Source organism: Podarcis filfolensis (genome assembly GCF_964270895.1).
Source record: "Podarcis filfolensis genome assembly, contig: HAP1_SCAFFOLD_125, whole genome shotgun sequence".
Classification (NCBI taxonomy): Eukaryota; Metazoa; Chordata; class Lepidosauria; order Squamata; family Lacertidae; genus Podarcis; species Podarcis filfolensis.
This window is the reverse complement of record NW_028149448.1, coordinates 40,330-52,829: the sequence shown is the minus strand read 5'-3', so window position 1 is coordinate 52,829 and position 12,500 is coordinate 40,330. Positions and strand designations below refer to the sequence as shown.

At 52.3% G+C, this 12,500-nt stretch overlaps 2 protein-coding genes and 3 long non-coding RNA genes across 5 annotated transcripts in view; 1 reads left to right on the top strand and 4 right to left on the bottom strand.

Annotated features, from left to right (window-relative positions):
* Positions 1-111: 111 nt before the first annotated feature.
* LOC310755069 lies at positions 112-1,236 on the bottom strand. Its single transcript, XR_014544143.1, has 3 exons — positions 1,190-1,236; positions 794-1,018; positions 112-144 (listed from the first exon to the last, which is right to left on the bottom strand). It is a non-coding gene; the product is annotated as an uncharacterized lncRNA (long non-coding RNA).
* On the top strand, positions 168-7,745 carry LOC310755067. The gene is made up of 14 exons (XR_014544141.1): positions 168-209; positions 874-950; positions 1,327-1,513; positions 1,786-1,835; positions 1,928-1,974; positions 2,893-3,062; positions 3,830-3,866; positions 4,162-4,256; positions 5,019-5,255; positions 5,738-5,858; positions 6,157-6,441; positions 6,924-7,044; positions 7,354-7,453; positions 7,698-7,745. It is a non-coding gene; the product is annotated as an uncharacterized lncRNA (long non-coding RNA).
* Positions 1,322-5,142, bottom strand: LOC310755068. Its single transcript, XR_014544142.1, has 4 exons — positions 5,061-5,142; positions 2,148-2,232; positions 1,889-2,018; positions 1,322-1,334 (listed from the first exon to the last, which is right to left on the bottom strand). It is a non-coding gene; the product is annotated as an uncharacterized lncRNA (long non-coding RNA).
* Positions 7,746-7,815: 70 nt separating the features above from the next.
* LOC310755066 (tubulin beta-4B chain-like) lies at positions 7,816-8,886 on the bottom strand. The gene has a single exon (XM_083631745.1). It carries the CDS (start codon positions 8,715-8,717, stop codon positions 7,818-7,820), a length of 900 nt encoding a protein of 299 aa, XP_083487871.1. The 5' UTR covers positions 8,718-8,886; the 3' UTR covers positions 7,816-7,817.
* A 3,160-nt stretch (positions 8,887-12,046) lies between these two features.
* Positions 12,047-12,500, bottom strand: part of LOC310755071 (uncharacterized protein) — a gene marked incomplete at its 3' end in the record, with an annotated part of 22,898 nt that continues 22,444 nt past the window's right edge. Inside the window, exon 14 of the mRNA XM_083631747.1 lies at positions 12,047-12,173. Coding sequence (XP_083487873.1) covers positions 12,047-12,173 — 127 coding nt within the window. The remainder of the gene's footprint in view (positions 12,174-12,500) is intronic.

Here is a 12,500-nt window from a genome sequence, read left to right as displayed (position 1 = left end):
GAGAGGTGACCTTCTTGGAAAGCAGGAAGAGCGTAGAGAGGTGAGCTTCCAGGAAACAGGGACGTCTTGGAGGACCGAGGGCAGAGGTGACCTTCTAGGAAACCAACAGCAGCTGAAGAACGTCCTGGAGGACTGAGAGGTGACCTTCTAGGAAACAAACAGGAGCTGTCGTGGAGGACCTTCTAGGATACCAAGAGGCGGGTAGAGGGGTTCCTTCCAAGGGGAGGTGACCTTCTAGGAAATAGGAACATCTTGGAGGACCGAGGGGAGAGGTGACCTTCTAGGAAACCAACAGGAGCTGTAGAACGTCGTGGAGGACCTTCTAGAATACCAAGAGGCGGGTAGAGGGGTTCCTTCCAAGGGGAGGTGACCTTCTAGGAAACCAACGGCAGCTGAAGAATGTCCTGGAGGACTGAGAGGTGACCTTCTAGGAAACAGGTAGTGGTTGGGAGAACGTGTGGAGGTCCTTCTAGGAAAGCAGGGAGAGCGTAGAGAGGTGAGCTTCCAGGAAACGGACGTCTTGGAGGACCGAGGGCAGAGGTGACCTTCTAGGAAACAAACAGGAGCTGAAGAACGTCCTGGAGGACCTTCTAGGAAACCAAGAGGCAGGTACAGGGGTTCCTTCCAAGGGGAGGTGACCTTCTAGGAAACAGGAACATCTTGGAGGACCGAGGGGAGAGGTGACCTTCTAGGAAACAGGAGCCATTGGTTCAGGAGAACGTCCTGGAGGACTGAGAGGTGACCTTCTCGGAAACAGGAACCGTCGGGAGCAGGACATCGTGGCGTGGGGGACCTTCTAGGAAAGCAGGAAGAGCGTTGAGAGGTGACCTTCTAGGAAACAGCAGTCAGAAGAATGGCTTGGAGGACCAAGAGGTGACCTTCTAGGAAACAAACGGGAGGATAAGATCGTCTTGGAGGACCTTCTAGGAAAGCAGGAAGAGGGTCGAGAGGTTCCTTCCGAGGGGAGGTGACCTTCTAGGAAACAGGAGCATCTTGGAGGACCGAGGGGAGAGGGGACCTTCTAGGAAACCAACGGCAGCTGAAGAACGTCCTGGAGGACTGAGAGGTGACCTTCTAGGAAACAGGAGCGGTTGTGAGAACATGTGGAGGTCCTTCTAGGAAAGCAGGAAGAGCGTAGAGAGATGACCTTCTAGGAAACAAACGGGAGGATAAGATCGTCTAGGAGGACCTTCTAGGAAAGCAGGAAGAGGGTCGAGAGGTTCCTTCCAAGGAGAGGTGACCTTCTAGGAAACAGCTTGGAGGACCGAGGGGAGAGGTGACCTTCTAGGAAACAGCAGTCGGGAGAATGGCTTGGAGGACCAAGAGGTGACCTTCTAGGAAACAAACGGGAGGATAAGATCGTCTTGGAGGACCTTCTAGGAAAGCAGGAAGAGCGTAGAGAGGTTCCTTCCGAGGGGAGAGGTGACCTTCTAGGAAACAAACAGGTGGTGTCCATCGTGGAGGACCTTCTAGGAAACCAGGAAGAGCGTAGAGAGGTTCCTTCCAAGGGGAGGTGACCTTCTAGGAAACAGGAGCATCTTGGAGGACCGAGGGAACCTTCTAGGAAACCAGGAAGATGGTGGAGAGGTGACCTTCTAGGAAACAAGCAGCAGAAGACCGTCCTGGAGGACTGAGAGGTGACCTTCTAGGAAACAGGAGTCGTTGGGTGTAGAAGATCGTGGAGGACCTTCTAGGAAAGCAGGAAGAACGCCGTGAGGTTCCTTCTGAGAGGAGAGGTGACCTTCTAGGAAACGGGAGAAGAGCGTCCTGGAGGACCGAGTGGAGAGGTGACCTTCTAGGAGTCAGGAGAACGTAGTGGAGGACCAAGGGGAGAGGTGACCTTCTAGGAGTCAGGAGAACGTAGTGGAGGACCGAGGGGAGAGGTGACCTTCTAGGAAGCCAACGGGAGGAGAAGAACGTCGTGGAGGACCTTCTAGGAAATCAGCTGGTGAGAAGATGGAACCGAGGTGGAACGTCTGAATGGAGAACCATCATGGAAGGGAACATCTGAAGAACATCTGATGGAGAAGATAGAAGGGTCACCATGAGTGGAAACATCTGAAGAACATCTGAAGAAGAAGCTGGTGAGAAGATGGATCCAAGATGGAAGGTCAGGATGGAGAACCAATGTCAGGATGGAGAGACACCATGGAAGGAACAATCTGAGGAACATCTGAGGAACATCCGAAGGAGAACATGGAAGGAAACATCTGAAGAACATCTGAAGAACATCTGAAGAAGATGGAAGGGTCAACATGGAAGGAAAGATCTGAAGGACATCTTGGTGAGGACATGGATCCAATATGGAAGGTCAGGATGGAGAAGCACCATGGAAGGAAGCATCTGAAGGAACATCTGAAGGAGAAGATGGCAGGAAACATCTGAAGGACATTTTGGTGAGATCTTGAAATCAAGGTGGAACGTTGGAATGGAGGACCACCATGGAAGGAAGCATCTGAAGAAAGCTGATGAGAACATGAATCCAAGATGGAAGGTCAGGATGGAAGAACACCATGGAAGGAAACATCTGAAGGACATCTGAAGAACATCAGATGGAATCAAGGTGGAATGTTGGGATGGAAGGCCACCATGGAAGGAAGCATCTGAAGAACATCTGAAGGAGAAGATAGGTCACCATGGGAGGAGGAAACATCTGAAGAACATCTGAAGGAAAACATGGAAGGAAACATCTGAAGAATATCTGAAGAACATGGGAAGGTCCACGTGGAAAGGAGAACGTGGAAGGGTCACCATGACTGGAAACATCTGAAGAACATCCTGGTGAGAACATGGATCCAAGGTGGAACGTCAGGATGGAAGATCACCATGGAAGGAAACATCTGAAGAACATCTGAAGGAAAACTTGGAGAGAACATGGAAGCAAGGTGGAAGGTCAGGATGGAGTGCCACCATGGAAGGAAACATCTGGAGAACATGGCAGGGTCACCATGGGAGGAGACATCTGAAGGACATCTTGGTGAGAACATGGAAGCAAGGTGGAAGGTCAGGATGGAGGACCACCATGGAAGGAACCATCTGAGGAACATCTGAAGAACATCCTGGTGAGAACTTGGAAGCAAGGTAGAAGGTCAGGATGGAGAGCCAGCATGGAAGGAACCATCTGAAGAACGTTGGAAGGAGAAGATGGAAGGAAACATCTGAAGAACATCTGAAGAACATTGGAAGGAGAAGATGGAAGGAAACATCTGAAGAACATCTGAAGAACATTGGAAGGAGAAGATGCAAGGAAACACCTGGAGACGAACGGAGATCCAAGATGGATGGAAACATCTGAAGAACTTCTGAGGAACATCTGAAGGAGAACATGGAAGGGTCAATGGAAAGCCGGTGGTTGTGGTAGTTCTGGGTCCTCCTAGGCGGCCTCCTCCTCGGCCTCCTCCTCAAACTCCCCCTCCTCCTTGGCGGTGGCGTCCTGGTACTGCTGGTTATGGGAAGGAGAACATGGAAGGGTCACCATGAGTGGAAACATCTGGAGAACATCCTGGTGAGAACATGGATCCAAGGTGGAACGTCAGGATGGAAGATCACCATGGAAGGAAACATCTGAAGAACATGGCAGGGTCACCATGGGAGGAGACATCTGAAGGACATCTTGGCGAGAACATGGAAGCAAGGTGGAAGGTCGGGATGGAGAGCCACCATGGAAGGAAACATCTGAAGGAGAACTTGGTAAGAACATGGAAGGTCAGGATGGAGAACCACCATGGAAGGAACCATCTGAAGGAACATCTGAAGGAGAGGATGGGAGGAAACATCTGAAGGACATCTTGGTGAGATCTTGGAATCAAGGTGGAACGTTGGAATGGAGGACCACCATGGAAGGAAACATCTGAAGAACATGGAAGGTCACCATGGAAGGAAACATCTGAAGGAGAACATGGAAGGAACCATCTGAAGAACATGGCAGGGTCACCATGGGAGGAGACATCTGAAGGACATCTTGGTGAGAACATGGAAGCAAGGTGGAAGGTCAGGATGGAGAGCCAGCATGGAAGGAACCATCTGAAGAACATTGGAAGGAGAAGATGGAAGGAAACATCTGAAGAACATCTGAAGAACATTGGAAGGAGAAGATGCAAGGAAACACCTGGAGACGAACGGAGATCCAAGATGGAAGGAAACATCTGAAGAACTTCTGAGGAACATCTGAGGAACATCTGAAGGAGAACATGGAAGGAAACATCTGAAGAACTTCTGAGGAACATCTGAGGAACATCTGAAGGAGAAGATGGAAGGTCAAAAGGAGAAGATGGATGGGGATGGGTGGTTGTGGTCGTTCTGGGTCCTCCTAGGCGGCCTCCTCCTCGGCCTCCTCCTCAAACTCCCCCTCCTCCTCGGCGGTGGCGTCCTGGTACTGCTGGTACTCCGAGACCAGGTCGTTCATGTTGCTCTCGGCCTCGGTGAACTCCATCTCGTCCATCCCTTCCCCCGTGTACCAGTGGAGGAAGGCCTTCCGCCGGAACATGGCGGTGAACTGCTCCGAGATCCTCTTGAAGAGCTCCTGGATGGCGGTGGAGTTGCCGATGAAGGTGGCGGACATCTTGAGGCCCCGGGGCGGGATGTCGCAGACGGCGGTCCTGACGTTGGTGGGGATCCATGGGAAGGAGGAGCTGGGAGGCCAGGAGCTGGAGAAGGTGGAAGGGTCCACGTGGGAGGGAACATCTGGAGAACATCTGAAGGAGAACATGGGAAGGAGAACGTGGAAGGGTCACCATGAGTGGAAACATCTGAAGAAGATGGAAGGGTCACCATGAGAGGAAACATCTGAAGAACATCCTGGTGAGAACATGGATCCGAGGTGGAACGTCAGGATGGAAGATCGCCATGGAAGGAAACATCTGAAGGACATCTGATGGAGAACGTGGAAGGAAACATCTGGAGAACATCTGAAGGAGAAGATGGAAGGCTCGACCTTTGAGGAAACATCTGAAGAACATCTGAGGAAGATGGAAGGCTCAACCTTTGAGGAAACATCTGAAGAACATCTGAAGAAGAAGGCTCAACCTTTGAGGAAACATCTGAAGAACATGGAAGGTCACCATGGAAGGAAACATCTGAAGGAGAACATGGAAGGAACCATCTGAAGAACACCTGAGGAACATCTGAAGGAGAAGATGGAAGGCTCGACCTTTGAGGAAACATCTGAAGAACATCTGAGGAACATCTGAAAGAGAAGATGGAAGGCTCAACTTTTGAGGAAACATCTGAAGAACATCTGAAGGAGAAGATGGAAGGTCAACATGGATGGGGATGGGTGGTTGTGGTCGTTATGGGTCCTCCTAGGCGGCCTCCTCCTCGGCCTCCTCCTCAAACTCCCCCTCCTCCTCGGCGGTGGCGTCCTGGTACTGCTGGTACTCCGAGACCAGGTCGTTCATGTTGCTCTCGGCCTCGGTGAACTCCATCTCGTCCATCCCTTCCCCCGTGTACCAGTGGAGGAAGGCCTTCCGGCGGAACATGGCGGTGAACTGCTCCGAGATCCTCTTGAAGAGCTCCTGGATGGCGGTGGAGTTGCCGATGAAGGTGGCGGACATCTTGAGTCCCCTCGGCGGGATGTCGCAGAGGGCGGTCTTGACGTTGTTGGGGATCCATGGGAAGGAGGAGCTGGGAGGGCAGAAGAACATCTGAAGAACATCTGAAGGAGAACATGGGAAGGTCCACATGGGAAGGAGAACGTGGAAGGGTGACCATGAGTGGAAACATCTGAAGAAGATGGAAGGGTCACCATGAGTGGAAACATCTGAAGAACATCCTGGTGAAAACATGGATCCAAGGTGGAACGTCAGGATGGAAGGTCACCATGGAAGGAAACATCTGAAGAACATCTGAAGGAAAACTTGGTGAGAACTTTGAACCGAGACGGAAGTCAGGATGGAGTGCCACCATGGAAAGAAACATCTGAAGGAGAACATGGAAGGAACCATCTGAAGAACATCTGAGGAACATCTGAAGAAGATGGAAGGCTCAACCTTTGAGGAAACATCTGAAGAACATCTGAAGGAGAAGATGGAAGGCTCAACTTTTGAGGAAACATCTGAGGAACATCTGAAGAAGATGATGGAAGGCTCAACCTTTGAGGAAACATCTGAAGAACATCTGAAGGAGAACCTGGTAAGAACATGGAAGCTCAGGATGGAGAGCCACCATGGAAGGAAACATCTGAAGAACATGGAAGGTCACCATGGAAGGAAACATCTGAAGGAGAACATGGAAGGAACCATCTGAAGAACATCTGAGGAACATCTGAAGGAGAAGATGGAAGGCTCGACCTTTGAGGAAACATCTGAAGAACTTCTGAGGAACATCTGAAGGAGAAGATGGAAGGCTTGACCTTTGAGGAAACATCTGAAGAAGATGGAAAGCTCAACCTTTGAGTAAACATCTGAAGAACATCTGAGGAACATCTGAAGGAGAAGATGGAAGGTCAAAAGGAGAACATGGATGGGGATGGGTGGTTGTGGTAGTTATGGGTCCTCCTAGGCGGCCTCCTCCTCAAACTCCCCCTCCTCCTCGGCGGTGGCGTCCTGGTACTGCTGGTACTCCGAGACCAGGTCGTTCATGTTGCTCTCGGCCTCGGTGAACTCCATCTCGTCCATGCCTTCCCCCGTGTACCAGTGGAGGAAGGCCTTCCGGCGGAACATGGCGGTGAACTGCTCCGAGATCCTCTTGAAGAGCTCCTGGATGGCGGTGGAGTTGCCGATGAAGGTGGCGGACATCTTGAGGCCCCGGGGCGGGATGTCGCGGAGGGCGGTCTTGACGTTGGTGGGGATCCATGGAAAGGAGGAGCTGGGAGGCCAGAAGCGGGAGAAGGTGGAAGGGTCCACGTGGGAGGGAACATCTGGAGAACATCTGAAGGAGAACATGGAAGAGTCACCATGAGTGGAAACATCTGAAGAAGATGGAAGGGTCACCATGAGAGGAAGCATCTGAAGAACATCCTGGTGAGAACATGGATCCAAGGTGGAACGTCAGGATGGAAGGTCACCACGGAAGGAAACATCTGAAGGACATCTGAAGGAATACTTGGTGAGAACATGGAAGCAAGGTGGAAGGTCAGGATGGAGAGCCACCATGGAAGGAAACATCTTAAGAACATGGAGGAGACATCTGAAGGACATCTTGGTGAGAACATGGAAGCAAGGTGGAAGGTCAGGATGGAGAGCCACCATGGAAGGAAACATCTGAAGGAGAACCTGGTAAGAACATGGAAGGTCAGGATGGAGAACCACCATGGAAGGAAACATCTGAAGGAACATCTGAGGGAGAAGATGGGAGGAAACATCTGAAGGACATCTTGGTGAGATCTTGGAATCAAGGTGGAACGTTGGAATGGAGGACCACCATGGAAGGAAACATCTGAAGAACATGGAAGGTCACCATGGAAGGAAACATCTGAAGGAGAACATGGAAGGAACCATCTGAAGAACATGGCAGGGTCACCATGGGAGGAGACATCTGAAGGACATCTTGGTGAGAACTTGGAAGCAAGGTGGAAGGTCAGGATGGAGAACCACCATGGAAGGAACCATCTGAGGAACATCTGAAGGAGAGCATGGAAGGAAACATCTGAAGAACATCTGAAGAACGTTGGAAGGAGAAGATGGAAGGAAACACCTGAAGACGAATGGAGATCCAAGATGGAAGGAAACATCTGAAGAACTTCTGAGGAACATCTGAAGGAGAAGATGGAAGGCTCAACTTTTGAGGAAACATCTGAAGAACATCGGAAGAAGGTCAACATGGAACATCTGAAGGAGAAGGTGGATGGGGATGGGTGGTTGTGGTCGTTCTGGGTCCTCCTAGGCGGCCTCCTCCTCGGCCTCCTCCTCAAACTCCCCCTCCTCCTCGGCGGTGGCGTCCTGGTACTGCTGGTACTCCGAGACCAGGTCGTTCATGTTGCTCTCGGCCTCGGTGAACTCCATCTCGTCCATCCCTTCCCCCGTGTACCAGTGGAGGAAGGCCTTCCGCCGGAACATGGCGGTGAACTGCTCCGAGATCCTCTTGAAGAGCTCCTGGATGGCGGTGGAGTTGCCGATGAAGGTGGCGGACATCTTGAGGCCCCGGGGCGGGATGTCGCAGACGGCGGTCTTCACGTTGTTGGGGATCCACTCCACGAAGTAGGAGGAGTTCTTGTTCTGGACGTTCAGCATCTGCTCGTCCACCTCCTTCATGGACATCCTGCCCCGGAAGACGGCGGCCACCGTGAGGTAGCGGCCGTGGCGCGGGTCACAGGCGGCCATCATGTTCTTGGCGTCGAACATCTGCTGGGTCAACTCGGGGACGGTCAAGGCCCGGTACTGTTGACTACCTCGGCTGGTCAAGGGGGCGAAGCCGGGCATGAAGAAGTGGAGGCGGGGGAAGGGGACCATGTTGACCGCCAGCTTGCGGAGGTCGGCGTTGAGTTGGCCGGGGAAGCGGAGACACGTGGTGACTCCGGACATGGTGGCCGAGACCAGGTGGTTGAGGTCTCCGTAGGTGGGGGTGGTCAACTTGAGGGTCCGGAAGCAGATGTCGTAGAGGGCTTCATTGTCTATGCAGTAGGTCTCGTCGGTGTTCTCCACCAGCTGGTGGACCGAGAGGGTGGCGTTGTAAGGTTCCACCACCGTGTCGGAGACCTTCGGGGAGGGGACCACCGAGAAGGTGTTCATGATGCGGTCGGGGTATTCTTCTCGGATCTTGGAGATCAGCAAGGTCCCCATGCCCGAGCCCGTGCCGCCGCCCAAGGAGTGGGTCAGCTGGAAGCCCTGGAGGCAGTCGCAGGACTCGGCCTCCTTGCGGACCACGTCCAGGACCGAGTCGACCAGCTCGGCCCCCTCGGTGTAGTGGCCCTTGGCCCAGTTGTTGCCGGCGCCGCTCTGGCCTGCAAGGAGAAGACCATCATCAACATCAAGACCATCATCATCATCATCAGGATCATGACCAACATCATCATCAGGATCATGGCCTTCATCATCATCATCATCATGTCCTTCATCATCATCATTATGGCCATAATCATCATCATGTCCATCATCATCATCATGTCCATCATCATCATCATGATGTCCATCATCATCATCATGACCACATCCATCATCATCATCATAGCCTTAATCAGCATCATCATGATGTCCATCATCATGACCATGGCCTTCATCATCATGTCCATCATCATCATGTTCTTCATCATCATCATCATCATCATCATCATCATCACATAAACTTGAGGACCATCATCATCATGATCAGGATCATGCCCATCATCATCATCATGACCATGGCCTTCATCATCATCACAATGACCATGTCCATCATCATCATCATCATCATCAGGATCATGCCCATCATCATCATGACCACGTCCATCATCATCATCATGTCCATCATCATCATCATGTCCATCACCATCATCATGACCATGTCCATCATCATCATCATCATCGTGTCCATCACCATCATCATCAGGATCATGCCCATCATCATCATCATGTCCATCATCATGACCACATCCTTCATCATCATCATCATCATTGCCTTAATCATCATCATCATGACCATGTCCTTCATCATCATCATCATGGCCTTAATCATCATCATCATGTCCATCATCATCATCATCATGTCCTTCATCATCATCATCATGACCATGTCCATCATCATCATCATCATGACCATGGCCATCATCATCACCATCATCATCATCAGGACCATCGTCATCATGATCATGGCCTTCATCATCATCACATCATCAAGAGCAGAGGAGACCATAGAATCATCATCTTCATCACCATCATCATGGCCTCCATCATCATCATCAAAATCACCATCATATGGCCTTCATCATCAACACCATCAAGACCACCACCACCATCATCATCGTCATGACCATCATCAACACCATCATCAAGATCATCATCATGGCCTTCATCACATCACCATGACCATGTCCATTATCATCATGGCCTTCATCATCATCAAGACCATCATCATCATCAGGATCATGCCCAACATCATCAGGATCATGCCCATCATCATCATCATCACATCAACTTGAGGACCATCATCAGGATCATGACCATCATCATCATGACCGTGGCCTTCATCATCATCAAGACCATCATCATCATCATCGCCATGGTCATCATCATGGCCATCATGGTCAACATCACCATCATGGTCATTCCCTTCTGGCTTAACCCTCCTAGGATGCTGTCTCTTTCCTCTCTATGATCCCCGGAGGACCTAGAGGTCCCTTCCCTCTCTATGGTCCCCTCAGAACCGCCTGGAGAGGTCCCTTCCCTCTCTATGGTCTCCTGCAAGGGGGTCAGGCTGGAGGACCTAGGGAGGTCCCTTCCCCTTTCCCTCTCTATGATCCCCTGGTAACCGCCTGGAAGACCAGGAGAGGCCCCTTCCCTTTCTATGGTCTCTTGAAAGGGGGTCAGGCTGGAGGACCCAGAGGGTTCCCTTCGGGCTTGACCCTTCTAGGATGCCATCTCTTTCCTCTCTATGATCCCTAGAGGACCCTTCCCTCTCTATGATCCCCTGGTAACCGCCTGGAAGACCTGGAGAGGCCCCTTCCATCTCTATGGTCTCTTGCAAGGGAGTGAGGCTGGATGACCTGAGGGTTCCCTTCTGGCCTAACCCTTCTAGGATGCTTTCTCTTTCCTCTCTATGATCCCTGGAGGACCTAGAGGTCCCTTCCCTCTCTATGGTCCCTCTCAGAACTACCTGGAGGTCCCTTCCCTCTCTATGGTCTCTTGCAAGGGGGTCAGGCTGGAGGACCTCAGGAGGTCCCTTCCCCCTCTATGATCCCCTGGGAAACACCTGGAAGACCAGGAGAGGCCCCTTCCCTCTCTATGATCGCCTCAGAACTGCCTGGAGAGGTCCCTTCCCTCTCTATGGTCTCTTGCAAGGGGGTCAGGCTGGAGGACCTAGGGAGGCCCCTTCCCTCTCTATGGTCCCCTCAGAACTGCCTGGAGAGGTCCCTTCCCTCTCTATGGTCTCTTGCAAAGGGAGTGAGGCTGGAGGACCTAGGGAGGTCCCTTCCCCCTTCCCTCTCTATGATCCCCTGGGAACCGCCTGGAAGACCAGGAGAGGCCCCTTCCCTTTCTATGGTCTCTTGCAAGGGGGTCAGGCTGGAGGACCCAGAGGGTTCCCTTCGGGCTTGACCCTTCTAGGATGCCATCTCTTTCCTCTCTATGATCCCTAGAGGACCCTTCCCTCTCTATGATCCCCTGGTAACCGCCTGGAAGACCTGGAGAGGCCCCTTCCCTCTCTATGGTCTCTTGCAAAGGGAGTGAGGCTGGATGACCTAGGGAGGTCCCTTCCCTCTCTATGGTCCCCTCAGAACCACCTGGAGGACCTGTAGGGTCCCTTTCCCTCTCTATGGTCTCTTGCAAGGGAGTGAGGCTGGGGAGGGTTCCCTTCTGGCTTAACCCTTCTAGGATGCTGTGCCTTTGCTCTCTACGATCCCTGGAGGACCTAGAGGTCCCTCCCATCTCTATTGTCCCCTCAGAACCGCCTGGAGGTCCCTTCCCTCTCTAGGGTCTCTTGCAAGAGGGTCAGGCTGGAGGACCTCGGGAGGTCCCTTCCCTCTCTATGATCCCCTCACAACCACCTGGAGGTCCCTTCCCTCTCTATGATCTCTTGCAAGGGGGTCAGGCTGGAGGACCTCGGGAGGTCCCTTCCCTCTCTATGGTCCCCTCAGAACTGCCTGGAGAGCTCCCTTCCCTCTCTATGATCCCTTGCAAGGAAGTGAGGCTGGATGACTTGGAGGGTTCCCTTCTGGCTTAACCCTTCTAGGGTGCTGTCTCTTTCCTCTCTATGATCCCTGGAGGACCTAGAGGTCCCTTCCCTCTCTATGGTCCCTTCAGAACCACCTGGAGAGGCCCCTTCCCTCTCTATGATCCCTTGCAAGGGGGCGAGGCTGGAGGACCTCGGGAGGCCCCTTCCCTCTCTATGATCTCAGAAGCACCTGGAGGTCCCTTCCCTCTCTATGATCCCTTGCAAGGGGGTCAGGCTGGAGGACCTCAGGAGGTCCCTTCCCTCTCTATGGTCTCCTCAGAAGCCCGTAGTGACATTTCCCATAATCCGAATATTCTGCCCCATGTGACGTGTCTGAACAGGATTTCCTGCTTCCATGTCCCGCCCCTTTTCCTATTTCCAATATTCCAATTCTAGAAAGGAAAACGTGAAAATCAAATCCGCCCCAAAACCAAGAGAAAAGACAGGAAAAGATGGATATTTGGGGGATTGCCGATCAATAAAGGAAGGAAGGAAGGAAGGAAGGAGGGAGGGAGGGGGGAGGGAGGGAGGAAGGGAGGAAGGAAGGAAGGAAGGAGGAGGGAAGGAAGGAAGGAGGGAGGGAGGGAAGAAGGAAGGGAAAGAAGGAAGGAGGGAGGGAAGGAAGGAAGGAAGGAAGGAAGGAAGGAAGGAAGGAGGGAAGGAAGGAAGGAAGGAAGGAAGGAGGGAGGGAGGGAGGGAGGGAGGGAAGGAAGGAGGGA